General features: G+C 41.5%; 2 protein-coding genes across 3 annotated transcripts; one reads left to right on the forward strand and one right to left on the reverse strand.

Moving 5' to 3' along the window:
- Positions 1-806: 806 nt before the first annotated feature.
- On the reverse strand, positions 807-3,730 carry LOC120783110 (actin-related protein 2/3 complex subunit 4). The gene is made up of 6 exons (XM_040115848.1): positions 3,598-3,730; positions 2,751-2,869; positions 2,218-2,329; positions 2,006-2,101; positions 1,509-1,679; positions 807-1,347 (listed from the first exon to the last, which is right to left on the reverse strand). The coding sequence occupies exons 1-6, from the start codon at positions 3,598-3,600 to the stop codon at positions 1,342-1,344; spliced, it is 507 nt and encodes a 168-aa protein (XP_039971782.1). The 5' UTR covers positions 3,601-3,730; the 3' UTR covers positions 807-1,341.
- Positions 3,731-3,985: 255 nt separating this feature from the next.
- Positions 3,986-9,653, forward strand: tada3l (transcriptional adaptor 3 (NGG1 homolog, yeast)-like). 2 transcript variants are annotated; one of them, XM_040115846.1, is made up of 9 exons: positions 3,986-4,249; positions 4,588-4,835; positions 4,999-5,246; positions 5,485-5,590; positions 5,723-5,858; positions 5,996-6,099; positions 6,280-6,386; positions 8,828-9,019; positions 9,134-9,653. In XM_040115846.1, exons 2-9 carry the CDS (start codon positions 4,626-4,628, stop codon positions 9,324-9,326), a joined length of 1,296 nt encoding a protein of 431 aa, XP_039971780.1. In that variant the 5' UTR covers positions 3,986-4,249; positions 4,588-4,625; the 3' UTR covers positions 9,327-9,653. The 2 variants fall into 2 exon arrangements, with proteins under 2 accessions (XP_039971780.1, XP_039971779.1); XM_040115845.1 differs by lacking the exon at positions 3,986-4,249 and adding an exon at positions 4,263-4,466.
- Positions 9,654-24,218: the final 14,565 nt, after the last annotated feature.

The following is a 24,218-nucleotide window of genomic DNA, read 5'->3' on the forward strand; positions in this document are numbered from 1 at the left end:
CAGCAAATACTTACATTTGAGAGGCTAAAAACTGCTGGATCTTTGGCATTTTTTACTTAAATATGACATAAAAAAAAAAAAAAAAAAAATCCAAATTGTTACTGGATAATTTTTCTGTATGGAGGATGCTGGTGAGATGTTTTGGCCTTATACTGTCGGATGGATTGTTCAAATCAGAAGGTGCCAGCTGAGCACCACAGAACCCAGGACTGGAGGAGATTCTTGTCTCTCTGTCCCCTGTGGGTTCCCTGAAATGAGAGACAGGTGGAGCATGACAGGGTGGATGCTGCAGTGACCAGGATCAACAGGTGACAATGAAAACGATGCCATTTTCAGAATTTATTAATTGGATGATTAGATGTAGTGGCCGAGTTAAATAAAAGCAGTACTTCAACCAATATTACTTAAGTGCAGTTGAGCGAGGTGAGCTGCCTCTAGCACTGCGAGCCCTGAGTAACAGGTTTGTATCTAACGACAGGGAAGCACTGAATGTCCTGGCAAATACCCCTGAGGAAACGAAAGTGAATTTAGAAAGAATCCCAAACAGATGATGCCGCTTTCATCTCTGAAACTATAATCCACAGTTTGTGGACAAATACTACAACAATGGTTCGCATGCTGAACTTGAAGGTATTACTTCCCCTTTCTCGCAACTGAAAAAGCAACAAATTTGTGCAAACAGTGGGATGTGAACAAAATGCTAACTATAAACAACTTCCTCAGAAGCAGAACAAATCCATTTATAGGTATGGCCGCAGCGCGGCCCCTCAGTCAGACTGATGGTTATTAAATAAGAACAACAAAGGTATAAACAACTGAGTTTTATTATCTTTGATTATTTTCATTCATGGGTTTTGGTGGTTTCTTTACAGACAGCTCTTATTCCATGTGATTAAACACCACACAGACGACTTTCCTCAAACATGGGTTTCCTGAACAGAGAGATTTGGAGATTTCATTTGAAACACCAGTGACAGAACATACAGACTCAAATACACAAAATACAAAAACCCGGCTGTTTTATTCGCAACAGCACGTCCTCAACACCCCTGTATTCATGGCTATCAACTTGATTAATACTTTAAGGACCAGCCTTTGATTGGGGATATGTTCTAAGTGGCTGAAAATGAAACTGGTAAATATTTCATTATATACAGTCATTGATATTCATGAGTACAGGGAAATACTTGAGACGGGTGCAACGGGTGTCATCGCCAGATTTGTCACGTTCCTCTCATCTCCTTGCTGATTGGCTGTTTACTCCTTTAGTTCTCCGCTCTTGTGCTGATTGGCCCTCGGAACGTTCCCCGGTTTGTGTGGGACCACGGACAAACACTTCCATCAGAACTGTGGAGAAGACAGGATCAAATTATTTTCCATGTCAGCATTTCTTATTACAATAAAGAAAACTTGTAAATAAATAAATTTCAGCATCGGGTCTGATATTTGTGTGTTGGAGAAAAAAAAAAAAAAACCCAAGCCATCGGGACAGAGAACAAGTTTCTTACGTTCTTGAGGAATTCCTCAGCAACGATACGGGCCCTGGCATTAACGGACAATTTCATCTCGCTGATCTCCTTGTCTATCTCCTCCATGAAGTGGATGACAAAGTCCACCAGCTTGTGTTTGTACATCTGCTCTGTGTGGAAGTTGGTAATCAAGAAGCTAATATCATATCCCTGAAATCACAGTGCAAGAGGGGAAACAAGAACAAGGTGAGTCGGTGAGGCCGCTCAACATGTTAGAAATTTGACAAAAATGTCACTTGTGTAATTGTACGCATAGGAATGTCCACTGTAGTTATTGTAGCAGCTTAGATCCTTATACAGATTCTTGAACATCTGTGCATAAAGAGCCTTACGATGTAAGCCATTTAAAAAGTTTGCACCGTTTGTCATTTCATTTTTATTCTTCCCGTTTGCTGTCTATTGATTCCTCTTCTGTCAGTCGCTTTTCATCCTATTTTATACAACCCAGATTACCCCTCCCCTACTCTGACTCTTACCTCCACTGGTTTCCTCCTCAGAATGAAGAAGTTCTCAGCTCTCATCATCATGAAGCGCATGAACTTGTGGCAAAGGATCTTCTCGATCTCATCAGCCTACAGTCAATCATAACAGAGGTTGTTTTCAATGCATGTTGGACTGCGAGAGAAACTTAGGAAATGTGGATAGCTCATAACGAACAAACTACCGAAATCCTGCTGGTTTTAATCACCTGTTTGACGGCAATGCTGACTCTGACAGAGTTGATGGATCCCTCAATGAGAACCTTCTCCTTGTCGTTACGGCTGATCACCACTGGCTGCAGTAGCAGCTCCTTACTGCTCCTGTAAGCACAGCAAAATACATCCACTATAAATAATAATGGCCTGCTCAGTTTTAAACTATTGTGTTTTTCTGCATACTAAAAATCATCAGCGTGCTTGAGACCCTGCATGGCTCCACACAGAACCTTGGAGGTTATGGCGACTCGCTGAAAAACTCCCAATCTTCTCATTGTATTGCAAAGACACCTGCAAACAGGCCGCAGCAAGTCCCCATCTGCTCATTTTCACAGCCTTGCCCATGCTTGTGTCATTTTTCCCCTCCTAGATTTTTCTTATGCAAGTTTGCACAAGTCGACGCCTGAGTGACAGCAGCAGATGATCCACACACAGCTTAAGGGTACGAGAAACAGGACGAAGCAGAGGAAAAGGGGGGCAGCCATTAAAGACAGCTAATTCTCCAACCACATGCTGCGTAACGTACCTGACCTCCACCTCCGGCTTGTTGTGACGCTCCACCACCTGAGAGGAGAAGTTCTCCAGGCAGAGGGCCGCCTGCAGGGTGGCCCTCACAGCGTTTAGGTAGGGGCGCAGAGTGGCTGTCTGAGGAGAAGACGAACAAGGACAACGTCCGAGTTGGTCACAGTGCAGAGAAGATAGTGTTGGACCATGTTGGTTTTTTTTTTTTTAATTTAGATCAGGATGCATGCAAAGTAAACCTCCCATTAATGAGGTCACAGATGTGATCAGGAACCAATATGAGCTGTGTGCAGCGATGCAGGGGCTACAACCCACTTACCCACTTATACTAATATGCCTACTTTTTTTTAATTTTTAAAAATCAGAGCTATTAACAACCCATTCTTGGCAGGAAAACATGTATTAAACTGATGCAAGCTACATATACATAGTGTTTCTTAAAACATTTTCACTTGCATTAATGTCAGTGAGCGAGATAGATTCAGCTGACCGAGATTGCAGCTCATCCAAATTTTTTACGTCTAGCTTCATTATCACTCCGTCTATGCCAAAGACACATACACAGCTTTCCCGTCGTCTAATGACAGAGCTTTGGGAGATCTACCGGTCACAGTAACGAGGAGGGGGGAAAAAGGGTCGAAGGGGGGAAAAGACAGCTCAGCTCAATCACTTCAGTTTGTGCAAACCCTATAAAGGATGCCCGTTCTCTCATTTCACTGCAGCGAACCAAAAACCCCGTCCATGAGAAACACGGAGCTGGCTAGTTAACCGCGCTTTGAATGTAGCAATATTTCTCAGAGGTAAATGGCTGAATAATAAAATACAAGATAGATTTAGTGCAGCAGACTTACCATTTTTGTGCTGTAAAAGACGGAAGTTCCTCAGCCACGCCTGGGACTCCTCTTCCGTAAATCCTACATCGTCGAGTACAGATAGGGCGCGCTCGTTTTGGCTTCCTCTCTTCGTTTGAGGAGGCTGATTTCTCCACGCACCATAAATATTGGACTTATGCGCTTATTACCCCGCCCAGGTGGAGTGCATTTCCTTTAAAACAAGCATACCCTGAGACGCGTCCATTCTGTTCTATGAACGGGAGACGCCTCGCTCAGCGACCGTTGCGTCATGATTAATTTCAACCTTTTGTAACCTTTTATGGAATAAAATACATCAAACCAGCGTTGTAACATATATATGTGACACACCTTAACTGATGAATTTGGGCTTTAGCGTCAATCTATTTCTTCTATTGTACCTTGACACAATATGGTTTGTTCTGATGATACTACTCCAGGTTATCAGGTTTATCTCTTCACATTTGGTTTGGTTTGTTTTGATAAATAATACTATTTCGAATTGTAGTTTAATTTTTTAATGTTGTTTTATTTCGAATTTGTTATTAAAATCGTTATTGTGTCGAAAATAGGCCATAACTCTATTTTAAAGTATTTCACACCCTTCTCTCATCACAATGGTTTTTTCCATCATGGACGCCATTCAGTGACGGTATATATCGTTGCTCTTAAACATTCAAAGATATATGTCTGTACTTTACGTTTGTACCATTCAACTCTTACAATTTCAGAACTGACTCGTGTAAAAACGTTTGTGTGCAAAACTGTGAAATAATAGCGGCCGATATTAACATGTAAGAGTAATTTGGGCAGTTTGGGCCCAGCGAGCTCGCCCTGTATGAAGCAGACCATCGTGTACTCGTACTTGGGTGCGTGCGTGCGTGCGTGCGTGAGTGAGTGTGTATTTAATGCGTGTATGTGATAGAAAAGGAGAGGAAGAAGCACAGCAGTACACCATTTGTTATTAACCACACTGTAATCTCCTACCAGTTTATCTAGGTATTGCTAGGTCTCTGCCTCACAGCGTCATGAGTGAGCTGAAGGACTGCCCCCCACTGAAATACTACGATTTCAAGCCCGTGGAGCATGTCAAAGTGTGCCCCCGCTACACTGCTGTGCTGGGCCGCTCTGAGGACGATGGAATCGGCATTGAGGAACTGGACACCCTGCAGCTGGAGCTGGAGACACTCCTGTCTTCTGCCAGCCGCCGCCTCCGAGCCCTGGAGGAGCAGAGACAGGTAGGAGAAAGATGGGAATAATCCCATAAGCCTTGCTCGTTTATGCGGTACCCCCTGGCCATCGTATTTTCACCCCTAGTTTGGTTTCAGAAGTGCCACTTTGTAGTTTTCATACACTCCATGCCTGGTGCTTTGGGTAAGTCAAAACTCTGCTTTGCCTCAGATCCTGACAGACTGGCAGGACAAGAAGGGAGACAAGCGCTTTCTGAAGTTAGGGAAAGACCCAGACCCCGCTGCCACCTCTCGCCACAAGCCAAAGAAACAGAAGTTGGATGGCAAAGGTGGTCATGGGCCAGGTCCTGGTCCCGGCAGACCCAAATCCAAAAACCTGCAGCCTAAAGTCCAAGAGTATGAATTTACTGACGATCCACAGGACATTCCCCGCACACCTAAAAATGATGCTCCCAACAGGTCAGTAACAACTGCTCTTCATGGTATCGCTCACTTCTGTTTATATTTGCCTTGCCTACATGATTTCTTCGTTCCTCAAGTCAATCAATCAAATTTATTCAACTTATTATTGAGACTGTTTTCAGGCAGGACTCTTGTACTAAGTTTTAAGGTAAAATAAATGAGTTTTTTTTTTCCGGTAACATATTATGCATTTCAATTTCAACTTTTTTTTTTTTTTTTTTTTTTATGTTTTCAGATTCTGGGCATCGGTCGAGCCATATTGCGCCGATATTACAAATGAAGAGATACGATTGCTAGAAGAGCTTCTGAAACCCCCAGATGATGAAGCTGAGTATTTCAAAGTACGACATAAAACGCCTTTGCACTTGTTCTTGTTTTAAACACACCTTCACTGAGTACATGAACAAAATTCTACGTGTTTTGATTGTGTTACATGTGTGTTGAGCTTTCGGTGCTGTCCGTGTTAACTGTAGATTCCAGCACTAGGGAAACACTACTCTCAGCGGTGGGCTCAAGAGGATCTGCTAGAGGAGCAGAGGGAAGGAGCTCGAGCCAACGACAAAAAGAAGAGCCTCATGGGAGGGCCACTGTCTGAACTGGATGCAAAAGGTGAGGGAAGACTGCAGCCTGAACCTTAAAATGATTATCAGGGGCTAGTTTTGTCCTAGGTATAACCATGCCAGACTGTATTTACTTCACATGTATATATCCACCTTAACACTCATCTTCACGTTCAACTACTGTAGATGTGGACTCGCTGTTAAAAAAGTCAGAGTCCCAACATGAATCTCCAGAGGACGGCTGTCCCTTTGGTCCTCTCACGCAACGTCTGCTCCAGGCCCTTGTAGAGGTCAGACTCATTATTTCGTGATCCAGCATGTACACTGCTAAAACTTCAATTAATGCATATGGGCTTTTGAAAATACAAATGACTGAAAAGTGAGATTTGGCATCTGAAATATTTATGTTTAAATTGTGAAAACACTGAAATTTGACCATACTTGCTCCCTTTTTCTCGTTTTTTTTTCAGGAGAACATTATATCCCCCATGGAGGATTCTCCTATACCAGATATTTCAGGCAGGGATGCTAACGATGGCGCTGGGACGTCTCCTCGAAGCCAAGGAAAAGCTTTTAGGTATTTGCGCTACACCTCGTATGAGTTATCAAAAGCACCAACATTAGTTCTCCATAGAACATAACCCAGTGCATTTGCAGCCATTTTCGCACACAAACTACTTTCTGACACAAATCGTTCTGACGTGGGATGATAAACAGAGGTATTGCCTGTGTTGGACGCATTCATTAACGACTGCTACAATGGTTTAACTCATTGTCGTCGTCATTCACAACACTCAGACCTGTAACTGTAATTCAGTGAAATATAGATACATTTAATGAAGCCACAAGGGGCAATTTCCGGTTTCTAACCTTTAACCAAGATTAAAGCTGCCAGAACCAACAAGTGGGTTCGGGCTTGACAAAGCTGAGGAAAGTCACTTCAGCAAGTTTAATGCTGTTTAAAGAAGGAGTGACACCAATCACACACTTGTTTCATCATCACAATGTATGCAGAAAAAAAATTCAGAATTTAACAAAGGGTCCAAAAAGTAAATAACATCTTATTTTGTGTATGATATTGAAAATGTGAGATTATGCATTGGGTATTTTACTGATGGAAAAAAAACTACTTTATTTCTGTTTATATAATATTTTCCTCCAAAAAGAATAAGCAAAAGTAGACACTTTGGAGTTAATGACAGGCTTATGAAAGAGAAAAAGGTTAACGAAATGGAAGGTGCTATTATGATGCTAAGATCTTTTTTGCCCTGTTCCAGCTATAGTTGATCCATGTTGCGTGGTATGTTTGATTTGTTGTTGTTTTCACAAGTGGTATAAGTATTAAGCGTATAGGTGTGTATGTTTCACATGTCCCCACTTAGTTTAATCAGGATTGCTCTAAAACAGCTTGAGTTATGGCCAATGCTGTCCTGCTAAGCCCTGCCCTCTGTGAAGTTTTTTTGCTTGATGGCAGCCATGTTTTTTGACCGATCTTGCCCATTTCTAAAAGAATTGTGCATCTCAATCTTGCAAGACTTTATACCGACTTTGGTGTTGATAGAGTTGAAATCCAAAAAGTCTGTGTAAAATTACTCTTTTTCACGTTATTCAAATTAGCAAAAAAAATCAATCATGATGGCCTTTATTGTTCAGAGGCTTTATTTAGAGAAGACACTGAGATGTATATCTGTGCCAAATTTCAAATAATATGGACTCAATTTGTGGGGGGGCCAGACTTTTGAAAGCTTTTACTTGTTTGGCCAATTGGAATATTTTTTTTCTTGGAAAGCATTAACACATTGTTTCGAGTTATGGTGCCAAGTTTCCGGTCTCTAGCTGGACTAAAACTCGGCAAATAAACGACAGTATAAGAAGGCAGATATTGATGAAAAGGCCATGCCCACATTCATCAATCAATATGAAACTTCGGATTTTGGTTAATATTTTCCCCCAGGGCATATGCACCAAAATTGGTGAGATTCTGTCCACCTGGTTTTGAGGTATACGTTTTTGGTATTTATGGCGCTCCCTATGGGTTGGGCTCAAAATGCTTTGGTAGGCATTTCCATAAGACAAACTGAAATGATCTGCCAAGATTTATGATGATTGGACAAGTTGTTAATGAGTTATGGCCAATTTCCTGCTAAGCCGTACCCTTGGCGACGTTTTTTGATTTATTGCGGCCATGTTTTTGGACCGATCTTGACCATTTATGATAGAATTGTGCATCTCAGTCCCACAAAGCTGTGTACCAAATTTGGCGTTGATGGAGTCAAAATCCAAAAAAGTCTATTCATTTAACTGTTTTTCACATTATGCAAATTAGCTAAAAATCCATCATGGCGGACATTTATGGTCCAAGAGGCTTTTTTTTTGTAGAGCACAGTTAGCTGGACTTGAGTCAAATATCAAGTCAATCTGACTTGCAGTGTGAGGGGTTTCAATAAGCAATTTTGGGCCTTAATTACAGCGCCACCATCTGGTCAGTGAGCTCATGTTTCTTGGGAAGCATTTGCACATTATTTCCAGTTACTGAGCAAAGGTTCATGTTTCTAGCTCATTCCAGCTCACGGCAATTTAAGCCGCAGCACAGACTGGTAACAATAACAGTAGACTGGCACAAAGACAATAGGGTTCTACCCCTTTGGTATTAGAACCCTAACTAGACAGATAGGGGTATGCATATGTATATAGGTTTTTGTATATGCATGCATGTGATGTTATCTATGTACATATGTGCTTGCATGTATATATCTATTCTCAACATTTGGAGGGGGGAAAAGATTGTAAAATTTAACTTTATAATATTTTCTTGAATAGAGCTGGTACATTTCCGTTGTGATCCCAACATATCTAGAAGTTGTTTATCCATCACCACACAGACACAGTGTGTCCTCAACAGTATTCTGAAGTGAGTTTGCGCAATAAAGTTTAATGTAGGTTCCAAGTTGCCTCTCTGAACCTTTTGCCTTTTATGCCACTTTTTGCAAAACTTTCATTTTTCTTTCACTCCTCCAGTGTTCCTCACACACGTTCCCTGGAGGCACGGATCAAAGAGGAGCTGGTGGCCCAGGGGCTGCTGGACTCTGAGGAGCGACCTGGACCAGGAGGAGATTCAGAGGACGAGGTCCTGGCAGAATTGCAGAAGAGACAAGCAGAGCTCAAAGCCCTGAGTGCTCACAACAGAGCTCGCAAGCAGGAGCTGCTGCGGTGAGGACACAGGACAACAGTGGATACAGTAACCATGATCTAAATTGTGTAAAATCAAGGCCTTATCCATGATCAGCAGTTGACAAGAACTTTTGATTTGCTGCTGTCTCACAGGTTGGCAAAAGAGGAGATGCGCAAGCAGGAGCTTAGGCAGAGAGTCAGGGTGTCTGACAATGAGGTGATGGAGGGATTTCGGCGAATCATGGCAGCCCGGCAGAAGAAACGCACTCCAACCAAGAAAGAGAAGGATCAGGCCTGGAAAGCGCTGAAGGAGAGGGAAAGCATCCTGAAGCTGCTGGATGGATAGAAGAAGCAACAGTTTGTGTCTGGTTAGATTAGGACAACTGTGACAGCAGTTACATGGTCAGTGAACAGGTGTATATGTGATGATGAATGATAGTTTACTGCAGGTGAACATGATTTGAGTAGGGACATTTTCGTAGTAGTTTTTACATGTACAGCAGAAATCTAAAATGGTCGGTAACACTTGGTATGCAGCAGAGACTTTTTCTCATTTTGTTGAGTTTTTTTCTTTGTCAGTGGAATTTTATTGTTGCTTTTTATTTTGTTTACCATTGTAATGTTATAAAGACAATACACATGAATGTTTGAATAAATCAGTACCACTTCAAGACATTTTTTGTATGTCTTTGAAATGAACAAATCAGATGGGATGCATCTATACATATGGTGTGTACTGCAGTGGTTTCTTCAGTCCTGATCACGAATCCTCCTGGAAACCGCTGGTTACCACCATCAGGAACAGAAGATCTAGAACACAGACTGTAGATACAGATTCAAACAAGATTTAACATTGTTGGATCAATTAGTATTCCTTGTGTTGCTATGTTTATTGCTCATTGACCATTTTCTGCATTATTGCTGTGCATTGGCATTTGACAGAAACACATACGCTAACTAAAAACTAAGATTTGACTTGATATTTTACTTTCATTTTTAAAACCAAGGGCTCAGAATCTTTGGGAGGTAGAGGCAGGATCCTTTTCACAATGAGGACAAAGGCCACAACATCCACTGTGGTCCAAGAGATGGCGATGTCCACCCACTGAGGTACAACAACTAAACTTTCATGACACAACGATCAGTGGAAAGGAGAATGTGGAGAAAGATGTCACTTTCAGTTTTTATTTTTATTTTTTTTTTCCCTACAAATTTGCCTTTTCTTTTAACTCACCAACATGGGGCGATGTGCCCCCCCCCCCCTATACTACCGGTCCTGTTTTTAACACTTTTTGAGATGCAACAACAACAACATGGTAAGCACATCAATGCTCGAAAAACTTTTCGCAACGAAAAATATTTTGAATAAAGGTTTTAATGGCTCTTCCCTCGCTGCATAGCTTATCTACATATAAACCGTGTAGAATAAATAATGGTCTATAACCAAGAACCCAATGTTTTATTCATTTCTTTTTACAGTGTCATAATATGTTATAATGTCCGAGTAATGTGCAAATATACAAAATAGCGTACAGGAGCATCTTTAACTACTGTTGCACAACTTTTAAGATACTCTGTTTTCATTTACATTTGACAGTCAATATCCTGAGGTATGTATGGAAGTATTTGTTTTAGTTCATTTTCCATCTCTGAGGAAACATTTCAAGTAAAAGTGACCTCACTCTTTCCTGAGGCACCACTAGATGGCAGTCGTTGTCTTTTGACGGACCAGGCCTACAGCATTTAGATAGCAAAGGGCCTGTGGCTGATGCACTGCCTCAACAGAGTGTGTGTGTCAGTGTGGTGTGTGTCCAGTCTTCACTTGAAGATATCTTCATTGATCTTGATCCCAGGATGAAGCAGGAGACAGTGTGTCTCACAGTGTGCAGCTGTGTGCGAGGGTCACTCAGTTCATCCTGTGGAGAGACAGACAAGCACAGTTATCCAGAGGGATCCGACCAGGGGACAATGCAACAACCAGACACACTGCTCTCCCACCACACCATCACTACCACACCACTGGATTCAGAATATGAATCCAAACGTACTAGGAGGTGAGGGGACCTGTGTCCATAAATTTCTTAAGGAAATGTGTTTTGACGGTTTCACCCACGGAATAGCCATCGTGTGAGTTTCAAAATCATAAGGCTTTCGCAATACAGACATTTTTACAAACTCATCTGTATCAGATCGATGCCACTAGGATGGCAGTAACTCGTTACTAAATGCATTTTGAAAAATAATAAAGGTAGCGCCCATAATACCACTAACCTTAACAACTACGTTATTTTTATAATTTGATTTCCTACTTGTTGAAATGCTAGGAACTTACATTTATGAAGGGACTTCAGTCTTGTTATTGTCATGTTAGCGATAATAGTATTTTAACTCTGCTCCCTAACATTGTAACAAAGTTTATTCAGCCCTTGAAAAAACAGTGCAGCACTAGACTATGGTGTTGTTCAGACGGAACACACACTGCAGCAGCATCATCCCGACAACAGGTCAAATTTGACTAAACTCGTGTGTCTAATGTTGATGTCTGTTGATCTCCCCTGTAGATGGACGACATCGCTGACACTACGGATTTCAGGCCTCTGCGCTACAACTGGTCAGCCTGCCTGTTTATATTTTGAGCAGGAAGAGGTTACAATCAAAGGAAAGGCTGGTGTCCTCTACGCAAATTCATAATGCCATCAGCCCATGTGTGTGGAAGCTTTTAATAACATACAGCCCTATTGAATCCTCCTCACAGGTGAATGGAAGCTGAATAGGTAGCCCCTCGAGGCTGGGCGTATCGCACAGGTCTTTTGTTGCATTTGTTTTTAGACCTAAACTGAAGGGCAGGTGGGTTTTGTGTTGATACACTGCTGATACATGCTAAATGATGCTCATCCACTGTTTGCACATCCTGTTCTGAGCTTTTTTTTTTTTTTTTTTATTTTAAAGGCCAACCAGACTCCTTTTTGACTGTCCAGGTGGTGCACCCCTTTGGGATCTATGAGGCTCTAACAGCTCCACTCGGTCACGTAGCTCTCTCCTCTCCCCATGTGAAATTCATCTACGTGGTGAGCTTCTTCACTCCCTTCTGTCATGGCCTGTAAACCTTTACGCCTGTTTGAGGAAGAGGGCTCTCCACTGGAGGGTCTGGTTAAATAACTTGAACTGAAGTATTCTGGCACAAGATGAGCAGCAGCTACATGTCTGGAAGCTTTTTCTGTATTTCCTCTGGCAATTATGAGCAGAAAAGTGTAAATACAGTGCTATCATGTGGGCAGGCTGTGTGTTGCGTGTTATGGGTTTACATGCGCCCGCACACACAAAGAAACACAGACATACTTATCTATGCCACTATAACCCCAGATCTCCTGTCAGTGGGGGATGTTTTATCCATTGGCTCTTTGTTTTGCCAGTTTGTTCAAACTAAGTTTCTTTCTCCAGGGCTCTCCTCCTACTCCACCTCCGTCCCTGCGTTCCTGAGCTGGAACTGAGCATGGACAGAGAGAGGCTGACACACACACACACACACACACACACACACACACACACACACACACACACACACACACACACACACACAGACACACACAGGGGGAGATACATAGGGGTAAGGGGATTTAACATAAATCTGTTGATCCTTTGTGCTAATGCTATGTCAGCTTTCATGCTGAATTGAAATAGTGTACAGTATGTGACAGAGATACAGACAGAGGTTGAGACAGCTGCTGAGGCCGGCTGGTCCACTGACAAGAGCCTCTGTCCAGCCAGGCCACGCCTCGGCTCTTCTCCTGCACAGAGAACTATTGTCTTGTCAGTGCTGCTTCCACTATTCTGATGTCATGGTTTGTCCTTCCCCAGCAGGCTGCTGTTGCTGTTGTGGTAAAACTTGAAAAAACCTTTTAGCCTGAAGTCAGAAGCACAAACTGTACAAATGAAGGGTGAGATAGTCCCAAGTACCGCATACACAAAAACACTCCTTTGCCCTCACCTCTTTGGCCACTCCTTTACCATGGTCCTGTTTTGAATCTTTTTTGCCTCTCATTTGCATGGCAGTTGATGCTTTTTTTTTGGGACTCCTGAATTTGGCAGCTCATATGCAAATCATATGTTTTTGCCTCATTTAACTCCACCTGTCTGGGGTGTTTTGCTCATCTTTGAAGTTGAGATAAAGATTCTTGGGTCCCCTTTCCAGTCTGTCATGTATCCAGGGCATTTTATACAAAATAAGCACAATCAGCCACAGACAAGACATTCACTTACAGCATGAGATGCAACAAGCCCAGTTAGACAAGACTTGTCTATACAGTGTAGGGGCATTATTAGACATGCTGGCTGCCAGCAGTTTGGGCCACCAATTTGACCCACACTGAAATATCTCAAGAACTATTGGATGAATTGCGGTCAAATTTGGTACACAAATTCATGTTCCCCAGAGGATGACACCAACTGACTTTGGCGATCTAGTGACTTTTCCTCTTGCACCTTCAGCAGGTTGACATTGTTAGTTTTTAGTGAAACATCTCATCAACTGTTGGATGAATTGCTGTAAAATTTGGTACTTACATTCATGGTGCCCAGAAGACGAACCCTAATGACTTTAGTGTTCCTGTGACATTTCCTATTGTGTCTTTGAACTGTGTGCAGTGGTGGAAAGTAACTAACTATATACTGCTTCTACTTCACTACATTACAAAAGCAAAATATACTTTTTACTCCATCAAATTTTTCTGTCAGCTGTAGTTACTAGCTACTTTTCAGATTTCCCTACAAATTGGTCAAGGTACAGATAGATAAAATTATCTAACATTTCACTACATAGCAAAGATTCCGTCTGAAGTCAATAACAATATAACTATGTCATATATATCAGCCTAAGGGGACATTTTACTGCAGAAAGAGTACTTTTGCTTTTGATACTTCAAGTACATTTACTGTACCTTATAATACTTGAATCCAGGTGCTTCATCTCTAACATGGTACTTTTACTTATTGATAGAATCTGAATACTTCTACCACCACTGCCTTTATGGTTTTAAGTTAAATATCTTTATGACTATTAGATGGATTGACATAAAAATGTGCAAAGACATCAATGGTGCCCAGACAATTTACTTTATTTTAATAACTGATGCCCTGATTTTTCCTCTAGTTCCATCATCAGGTAAAAATTTCATTTTTTTAAATACTTTTTTTATGACCAAATGCCTGCAAAACTAATGACATTCCTAACCTAAGATGGTCAACTTGGTAAACATTATACTAGCTAAATATCAGCATGTTAGCATTGTCATTGTGAGCATGTTACCACACTAATGTTAGCATTTAGCTCAAAGCACCACTGTGCCTAAGTAGAGCCTCACAGAGCCGATAGCATGGATATAGACTCTTATTTTCATTTTAAAAAAAGAGGCTATGGTTGAAAAGTAAGTGATTATGTTCATGGTATTTGGAGGAATTAATCAAAACTGATAACCGATACCATCTGGTGAAATCAGGATAAAGGACTGAAGACGAGTGGAGGTCTGATTGCTGTTACGCCCAAGACCTACAAGACAAGTCAATATAATGTGTCGTTAATACTCAGAAGCTCAATTCTTAGCCCATGTTTGCTTAAGGTTTTATGAGCCTTTGCTTTGAAAGGTCTCAAGTCATGCCAAGTCCACAACCAGCCCCCCACTGAATCCACGCCAGAGCTTTTTCTGTTTCTTACCTCTGCTGCAGTAGTTAAGTCTCCTGAGTGCTGACACGGTGCTATTAGTGTTTGACTATGCTTTGTTAGAATAACCGGGCAATAACTACGATAAGAGACACAGAGATAGGTGGATAAGAGAGTGCTATGTGAGAGCGCTGTTTGTCATTGGCAGTAACTTTGGACAGCAGATGTCAAAGGTATTGAGAAGTATGCTTCACTTTGGAGATAAGGCCAGATAGCCGAGGTATGTAGAGCAGATGTATAAGAGGACTATGTATGGACATACAGGTCATGCTCATATTTCCACATAGATTCATTCACAGTTTCTGCCACCTCAGCCTCAACATACATTATAGTGAGTAAATTGAAGCAGGAAGAACTGGAAGAGACCCATCTCGTGGTTCTGGGACATCAGAGGGCTGCCATTCTTCTCCCCGTGTGGCTGGATGGATATGCCTCTTTCTTGGGGCTTCCTCTGAGCTGAAGGATGGTGGGGAAGCGAGAGGACATCACCGGCACTGTGGATAATAGTCATTGAGGAGCAAAGGAGACACAACGAAAAACACTTCTATCACCACCCACCACTTCACTGTTATCCTTCCTCCATCCTCTCACCATCTCTCTTACGTTTCCGCTGCTCTGTTATTATCACCCAGATCATTATCAGGCTCACTCTCCCCTTTCTGCGATGGAGAGGAGGGCCGGCCGCCCACATGGCTTTGGTGAGAGATTTCAAACAGCAGCAGCACAGGAGGAGGGGAGGGGAGAAAAACGAAGACAAGAGGCCCAATAAAGTCTGTCTAAATATAGAGGCAGCAAGGCCTTTTTTCCCTTGTCCTTATAAAGTGCTGCTGGTGAATCCGGATGGACTATCCTCCTTGCTGCACTGAGCGCTTATTACTCCCTCCAGGGTCAGGAACATTGCTGTTGGTGCATGGAAACACACAGTCACACACACAACCACACAGGGCTACGCTGTTTTATGAGAGAGAGAGAACAGGGACCTTTGTGAGTTTTTGCTTTACACAAAGGGTCAAATCATGTTTGGTGGAACATACTAAAATAGGAGAGGTTTGAAGAAGCCTCTAAAAAGAAATGAGTGATGGGGGGGGTGTACCCAGCCTGATAGTTCAAGTCAGTGCAGGAGATTAGGAATGAAGTTAAAGATGAATTTATGGCCAAAAATATCTCGGACGATGGATTATACATTACAATTTATATCAACACAATCTTCATCCTCTGTCCAAAAGATGCCCCTTTTTGGCTCTCACTGATTCTAACTTCTTTAATCCTGTCTCATTTGTAGTCATTATGTTTCTTCAGAAGAGAGAGCAGTCTTCTAAACTTGGATCTGTCTGAAAGAAATAATTATACATTTTGGGAAACATGGTTATTCGTTTGCCAAGTGTTAGCTGTGAAGAAAGAAATTAGATGATTGATACCATGGAAACAGCTCTGGTTCTGTCCAAAGGTCACAAAATTCACTTAAAAGAACCTCTAAAGCTCACTAATCAACACGTTATATCTCGTTTGTTTAATCTATACAAAAACCGTTATGGTTTTATGAGCATTATTATCATTCAGACCATATTTAACTGAGTCAGAAATCTGGCTCAGAAGTTTTATTCAGAGTCTGAGATATCGTGAGCTTGTGTCAACAAACTGTTGGCAACGTGACTGCTAAGCCCTGACCAGCAGCAGTTACATCTAAAAACAATCCCATGTTAACACTAATAGAATAAATTTAGCTAATAAGAAGGAGCTGTACACCATTTATTTGTACCTGGTTTCACTTCTTAATGAACCACAACAAATATGCAACACAACAAAAGTAGCCAACATTGCACGAATGCAGCATATGTGCTGGACTATTTCTTGGTCATGTACAGAGGAAGGTAGTCAATGCTCCCACACAGGAAATAGTCTGGCACATAACCCTGTATAAAACCACAACTTTTCATTAGTAAACTTGAGTTATTGTACGGATTAAACCATCAAGATATAACATGTTAATTAGTGAGTTTTAGAGATCGGAGAGAGCCAGGCTGGCTGTTTTCCCCTGTCTCTAGTCTTTGTGCTAAGCTAAGCTAACCAGCTGTTGGTTGTAGCTGTAGTGATATTAGTGTTGTCATCTAACTCTCAGCACGACAGCAAACGCGTTCAAAAGATGTCAAACTCTTCCTTTAAAAATTCTTGATTTGACTGTTGTGGCTCTCCACTGACTCTGTCCCCTATACAGATTAGCATGCTGGGTTTGCATTTAAATTTGACAACTTTGCAAACAACATTCTTTGCTCTACCTGAAATAGTGTCAACTGTTCAAAAGTGAAAACGTCTTATTAGTTGTACATGATCAGGCTGCAGTCAGCGACATAAAGGTGACCTCTTCAATTAGGTCTTTACCCTCATGAGAATTAAAAAATCCAAATAGCTGCGTTATCATTGTATGTGACTAATGTGATTTACTCCCATGTCCTACGCACTGTTGCGCGGTTACCAGTGATGCTTGTCCTGTAATATACAGGTAATGTGTTGGTTAACAAAGACCAGAGATAGATGTATTGCAAGAGGAAATGCAGAGGCAGGTAACTTATAGTTCACTTTTTTACGAGAGATAAAATGTTTGCTATGCTCTGTGAAGCAAACAAGAGGTCATTTTCACAGCTGTCCTCATATCATATGCAGGTGGTGACAGCAAAAGTTCAGAAGTCAGGCAGGGTAAAAGGGTTCACTGTATGTTTTAACATCCTCTTTTACACCTGTTGCTCACTGTCCCCTGTGGTGTGTTGTGTGTGGCCACACACTAAGACACTTGTTGACACACACACACACACACACACACACACACACACACACACACACACACACACAAAATGCTATCATTGTGGCTGTCCAAGCTGGGATTGTGCTCCAAAGGCAAGCACAGAGAGACTGAATAACATCACACACATACAGACTCACACACTGAACATCAGCATTTGTTACATAAGAGCTCCTCCTCTACACAGACAACTGCACAGCACAGTCTGACAGAGTCAATGTCAAACTCCGCATGAGAGAGAAAACGGGTTTAATTTGTGCATTACCACTCAGTTGCTATGTGTACAGCTGAAGTGGATCGATATGTATGTGTGTGTGTGTGTGTGTGTGTGTGTGTGTGTGTGTGTGTGTGTGTGTGTGTGTGTGACTGTGTCAGTTTGTGGTCATGAAAGCCCCACCGAGAGAGGAAGCTCAGCTGTCAGGAGTTGTCAGGCACTGGGCCTCTCTTTTTCTCTCTCCTTGCTGATCCTGTTGTACTTAACCTCACCCCCCAACCTTCATACTTTCCTCCCATCCTCCTCTTTTCTGCCCCCCAACAGGGGTTGGCAGGGTTCGAGGTAGAGGTGGAGGCACTGCTCGTTATTAGAAGCATGTTGGACAGAGATAAGGAAATATGGCACAGAACCCACCCCCTTCCCCCTTCTGGGCTTAACATATGACGAACACACACACATGCTGCGAACAAGGTCAGGACATTCATTGTGTGGTGTAATGTTTAGAGCTGTTCATGTGATCCATATTATAAACAGGGCTTTGACCTCGCTTCACCCATGGATTCAGCACTTCTCGCCTACTCACCTCCATTCTTGTCTTCTTGCACTCTATCCACAGCTCTGTCTCACCCCATGCAGGGTGTTACCCATGCTACATTAGCTGCTCACATGCAGAATGACACAGAACAAGCATTCATCAAGCTCTCTCTGCAAAGCATGCCCCACGTTTGGTGGGGGTGAATTCATTTCTGTGTGTTCGTGCCGACACTGCCAGACTGGTGTGGTGCGGTGTGACATGGACGTAAGTGGAGGATGTGAGGCTGGAAGCGTCTGTGGCGCCTCAACTCTGCTTGCCGTTGGGCGATGTCGGGGTGGGATAGGGGTTGTTGGGGAAGGGAGAGTGGGGGGGTGTCTGAGCTAGTGATTACAGCGCAGCTCGGATGGCTCCTCAGGCTCTGCTTGAGCGAGACAAACTCAGATCGTATTACAGTGCTGGAAAAGACTTGTATGATCGGAAGGAAGACGGTGAGTGAGGACAACAACTACTGTTCTAACAGGAGACATACACATATTTAAACAGAGTAATACATAAACTACAACCCACTTGTCCACATTTGCCAGGTTCATTGAGAAATACTTAATCACTTCACTTCACTCAAAGGGCAACCTGTTCCAGCTGGTGTTATGTCTTTCTTTCTCTCTCTGGCCAACTAATTAATCTCTCTTTACTCCCATTATCTTTGATAAACTTTACCACAATTATCAGTTCTGTATGGTACTATCTCCTCTGGCTCATCTCATTATCACCAGCCCAAGTGGAAGTGCCAGAAAGAACTGGAGGTGTGAGAGTGGCATGTAGGGCCAGCGGAGCAGCTGATAGGATGCAGGCCTGCTGTTGGATAAGCACTTGTTTCTGCCGGAGCCCTGAGAAGTCAAACTGATCCATAGGTATCTCTTTTAATCAGGCCCAGACTCCACAAGCCTGGCTGTACCCTTACCAAGTTACCAAGCACCTTGCACCATAAAATGTCAGTAGTATAAAAAACAAACAAACAAAAAAAAAAAAAAAAGTAGCATCACTTAGGGTCAGCAACATACTGTATGTACAGTATTCAATTTTAGCAGTTCTTAGTTTTAGCAACAATCTCACTTTCTGTTTGAATGAATATAATACAGAGGCTTATTGGTTCACCATAGGGGAGTAAATGATGGACAAGAAGCGTTGCAAGTGCAGTTATATTCTTTTGATGGCCAGAAAAACTCTTAGCAGTTTAAGGGACACTAGGTAAATTCTGAAAGAAAAATAGCACATTTATTCTCTTACAAATGAAAAGTTGGATTCATAAGAAATAAGATGCAGCCTTGCTGAATTCAATGCAGTCAGAGAATTTGCCTCTTCTGTCTTACTTGGTCTGGTATGTCCAGTAGCTCATGGTGGCTAATGTTAGCATGTGAGATTTCTGAATTTGCAACTGTTTTCTACTTGGGCTACAGTATGTTTTAGCATTTAGCTTTGACTTATAACTGTGGCCACAGTGCCCAAAGCTCGGCAAAAGTTACGTAGCTTCACTTTTAAGGCATAATTCTTTGCTACACCCACCCATGTTCCTTTTCATCAACAGCCTGCATCCGTGACTCGACCGTGGTACACTTGCTCTCAAAAAACAACGATTTCACAGTGACAAAGGGACATCTTTACAAGTACGTTGTTTTAAGACTCTGCAATGTGCCCAGTCTTACTGGCTGGACCGGCTGAATTCCTCAGCACTCATTTGACTGATCAAGTTGCTCAGCTTGTTAGAAGTTATTGGCAGCTTTGCAGCCAGTTGAACTGCTTTTATTCCTTATTTCTTTGTTATTCTTTATCCTTTGTCCAGGATTGTAACATATGAGTTGCTATTTGGAGATTTTGTTTTACTCCTACATTTATTCTCCAATTATTGTCATTTGGATAAAATTTAAACCTCCAACACATCGTCAATGTAAACAATACCTTCAATTGTGCCCTTCCTCACTCTGTTGCGGCATCAGGTGCTCAAATCTCCTTCAATCAAGGCAGGGCTTTGCACAGGTATCCGATCTGTATGGAAATTCTTTGTATATGACTCTAATACTACTATTATTAATGACTGTTGCTCTGAGCTCCTGTTTAATCCTGTTTGTCCTACTTCCCAGGCAGCTTGGGGTGTAATACACAAACAATGTTAATACACCAAAGAGGAACACATTTGCATGCAGCAGGTTTTTTGACCATGTATTTTTGACCCCCCCTTCAACTAAAGTCTATCACTGACAGTCTTAATTGGTTGCATTTACTGTGTCGCCCTGCAAATCACTCTGTCTTAACATGGACTGTTACTCTTCTGACTGTCTCTCAGACCTGTCCATGTTATCTGAATGGGTTATTGGTACAGGAAAAAGCCACAGGAGAGAATGTGTGATGGGTTTCTAGGGTCTGGTCATTTCTTCTAAGAGCCTGAGTAAATATAGGTTGAATCTGAGGCCTATCTGAAGTCACAGCACTGACACTCCCCAGGCCCAGATAGACCCATGTAGGACAGGACTCTGACATGCCAGACAGACACAGTTAGGGCCACTCATGTGTAAAATGCTTGGCTTGGGTATTGGAATCAATTTAATAAGGAAAAATGTACATGAAATAATATTAATGCATGATCATGGCCCATGACAAAATAATTAGCTATTAAAATTGCTATTTATGATTCTCTATAAAGTATTATATTCTAAATGGGGTGTCCCTGAGTGCTCACAACTGTCATATATCATTTCAGATGTATGGAGCTCATGAATTAAATGGTACTACCCCACTTTCTTTAAATGTAATTAATCATGCTTTTACAATTGCTTGCTTTAGACAGCAAGCATATAGCCAAAACAGTGAGCCAAAACAACATTGTGAACCTTTACTTAGTATTGTAATTTTTTTCACTTAAACCTCAAAAAGTATAACTAATGTTGTTTTATTGCACAGTATTTGTTATGTACAGTGTTGTCCAAAGGTTTTAGACCAATTTCGCATTCAAGTCAAACTGAAAGTGGATATTTTGTGGAGAAATCATTGACATGAGTAGAATGTATTTATATAGCTAGCTGAGTTACTAATTACTAGTAATCACTTTATAGCATGCTTTTAAAATTATCTGTATCACACTCTGTCTGACTCAATTATATCCTAGATACCCATTTATATAAATGTAGGGGCACATTTTTAAAAGTAACTACATTAATGATCTGGCTTTGTAGCTGAAATCAAGAAAATTAGCCAATTATCTTAGTCACCGTTAATCTGGCAGAATTTAGCTAGCTACCCACCAAGATAGCTACAGTAGCTAGCCAAATAGGCAGAGAGTGAGACTGACTTACAAGCAGGATTTCATGGACATTCATAAAACTAGGTATGTGTATAAAAACCACTTACATGTAACTGTGCTCGGGGCTGAGGCGCAAATATATAGTCGCTGTATTCAAGAATATCTTGTTGATTTCTTCTTCTTGTTATACCTTAAACTAATTAGGATTACGTTTCTGAACACAAATTTGATGATGTAACTAGAACACATTTTTTTTTACATGATGCTCAACTCAAGCCAACATGGTCTTCAGACCACGAAAACAAGAGGAGTCTTTGCCTGGTTGTGATTAAAGTTGAGTTGAGGTCTGATAAGGTGGAACTGTTTTTATGGCACTTCTGAGGAATCCCTTGACGTCAGAGTTGCACGACAGAATTTGGAGAGTGAGATTTGACTGAACATACTTTGGACGTGCATGTGAAAGTGAGACAGAGTGAGAGAGAGGCCTTTGGTGACTCAGCACAAAAGGGTCTGCTGGGCCTGTAGGACCTCGTTCATCAAGCTGTCACCCGGCTCTGTTTTTGCTCCTCTCTTGTATGATTCACAAGGAGAACACGAAAAGGAGAAAAAGATAGAGAGAAAACGAAGAGATGTTAGAGATGGGGAAGAAGGGAGGGAGAGAGAAACAATGGCATGTGAGGAGAAACAGAACCACGGGCACTGAAGCAGGGAAGAAAGGGAGAAAGAGATAAAAATACACAAGTGACAAGCAGAAAGGTTGAGTAAATAAATGTGTGAGTGAGATCACAAACAGAGAGGAGGGAGATAGTGGAAGATAAACAGTGGCAAAGTGAAGAGAAAAGAGGGGGACCAGAGCTGCCTCACTACAGTAACAACCAGTAAACACCGCAACAGCACAGACATCAATTCTGGTGAACACAAGTGTGTTTAAAAATCTGTGACAAGATTCAGCTATAAAAATTGCAACTTGTCCCTTGTGTTGTTATCTTCTACAGCCTGTCCTAACACACTGCATGGCTTCCATCAAGCTTTTTAACGTACTTGCTATAAAGCCATGTCACATTCTTTAACACAGCTCCAACTCTGCTGTCATCACGGAAAAACCAAAAACTTATATTTCAGAATCAGAGAAACTTTAGGCTGATTTAATATGTCAAAACCCTTTTACCGAATCTAATAAATGGGCATTCCATCAATATAAACAAAGCAAAGCCACTGTATTAATCACACTCACTCATAATATCTTCTGTGGCTCTGGAGGGAGCTACCCAATGTTTGAAAAAAATAGTTTGGGCTTAGCTAAGCCTGCACTACAAACTAAAGGTTTGAAGTTCAAAAAGATGCTATAAAACATCAGAAAACCAACATGATAGGTAAAAGGGCAGGGTGTCCAGGACATGAAGTGCAAAATTTCATGAGTAAATAAAGGCTGAATGGATTTCAATCAAAACAAAGCAGCACAAAGACATCTATTGAACTCAAGGCCATATTGTAAATCATGACTGGGTGGATAAATTACACCCTGGGTAAAAACAAAAAGATTATGGATGTGTTTTTGTTTCTAAAAACCTTGCTTGGTTTTGTTCCCTGGGCCTAAGTGGGGTTTAGAAGTGACACATCTTCTAAAGTAGCTGATGTAAGCACAAACATGCAGAGACGCGGCTGGGAGACTGAGCAAGCTGAGCTTGTTTGGCAGGGTGAAGAAAAAAAAAAAAAAAGCTGTTATTTGCAGCTCTGGGTAATGGGGTTTCAACCACTTTTCAGTTTTTTTTTCTCTTACCAAAACCTCTCAGCAGGAGAGGACGAACGCAAGTGTGTTGGCTGAGGGAACACCCAGCACCCCTGGCAGGTGGTGTTGTTGTGGCTTGATAAAAGTCTGGGCCCCCACAGCACTGCCTTGATAACAAGCACACACACATGTAACTCAACCCTCTCACCCCATAGGGTTTTCCACAGTATCATCACAGCAGGCTCCGCATTTCAGTTCTGTTGCGAGTACGGTGACACTGCAGTAACACATACGGTAAACATAATTGGCTCAAATGGTGGCATTTTGAACTCTGTGTGTGACAGGATTATGTGCTCTTTGATTGTTAAAATGAAAATAAAAGTCAAAGAAGAACTCAGGAGGCATCTAAGTACAAATTCTTTATTTTTTTTTTTATTTAATTTTTTTGGTATGGCTTCTTGGGACTGTAAAAGACATTTTCAATGAAAAAAAAAAAAAAAAAAAAAAAAAAAATATCTAGAGAATTTCCGATACATCCAGTCAAGGATCTACAAGTGAGCATCTACTGTAGTTCCATGCACCTGGGCAAATCCACTGACATGGTGACAAGACAAAACAAAATGAATACGACACCTGTGGATTTGCAGGTTAAAGGACATCAGTGCCACAACTAGTCATAGTAACAAAAAAAAAAAAAAAAAGCTATTTTTAACTTAGTACCTCTTATAAATACCAACATATAAATATTGTAAATGTACTTGATGACTGAAAACATTTTAAAATGCTGTACACAAATGTCCTTTTGAGAGCAACAGTTTGTGCCAATCTCAGTGAGAAAAGAAGAAAAAAAAAAAAAGAAAAAAAAATACACTGGTTTTTTTGAGCTCAGTGTCAGCTACCTTTCAACATCAAAACACAGCACTCTTGATCTCCGTCGCCCACACCCACATAC

This window comes from Xiphias gladius, chromosome 21 (genome assembly GCF_016859285.1).
Source record: "Xiphias gladius isolate SHS-SW01 ecotype Sanya breed wild chromosome 21, ASM1685928v1, whole genome shotgun sequence".
In the NCBI taxonomy this organism is placed as follows: domain Eukaryota; kingdom Metazoa; phylum Chordata; class Actinopteri; order Istiophoriformes; family Xiphiidae; genus Xiphias; species Xiphias gladius.

Excerpts from the sequence above, each read along its gene's own strand:
- LOC120783110 (XM_040115848.1), bottom strand. Across the intron at positions 2,330-2,750 it reads AAGCCGGAGGTGGAGGTCAG|GAGCAGTAAGGAGCTGCTAC; the intron begins GTACGTTACGCA and ends CTGTGCTTACAG. Across the intron at positions 2,102-2,217 it reads TCAGCATTGCCGTCAAACAG|GCTGATGAGATCGAGAAGAT; the intron begins GTGATTAAAACC and ends GATTGACTGTAG.
- tada3l (XM_040115845.1), top strand. The coding sequence starts at position 4,436 with ATGAAGCAGACCATCGTGTACTCGTACTTGG. Across the intron at positions 4,467-4,587 it reads CATCGTGTACTCGTACTTGG|TTTATCTAGGTATTGCTAGG; the intron begins GTGCGTGCGTGC and ends ATCTCCTACCAG. Across the intron at positions 6,387-8,827 it reads AGCCAAGGAAAAGCTTTTAG|TGTTCCTCACACACGTTCCC; the intron begins GTATTTGCGCTA and ends TCACTCCTCCAG.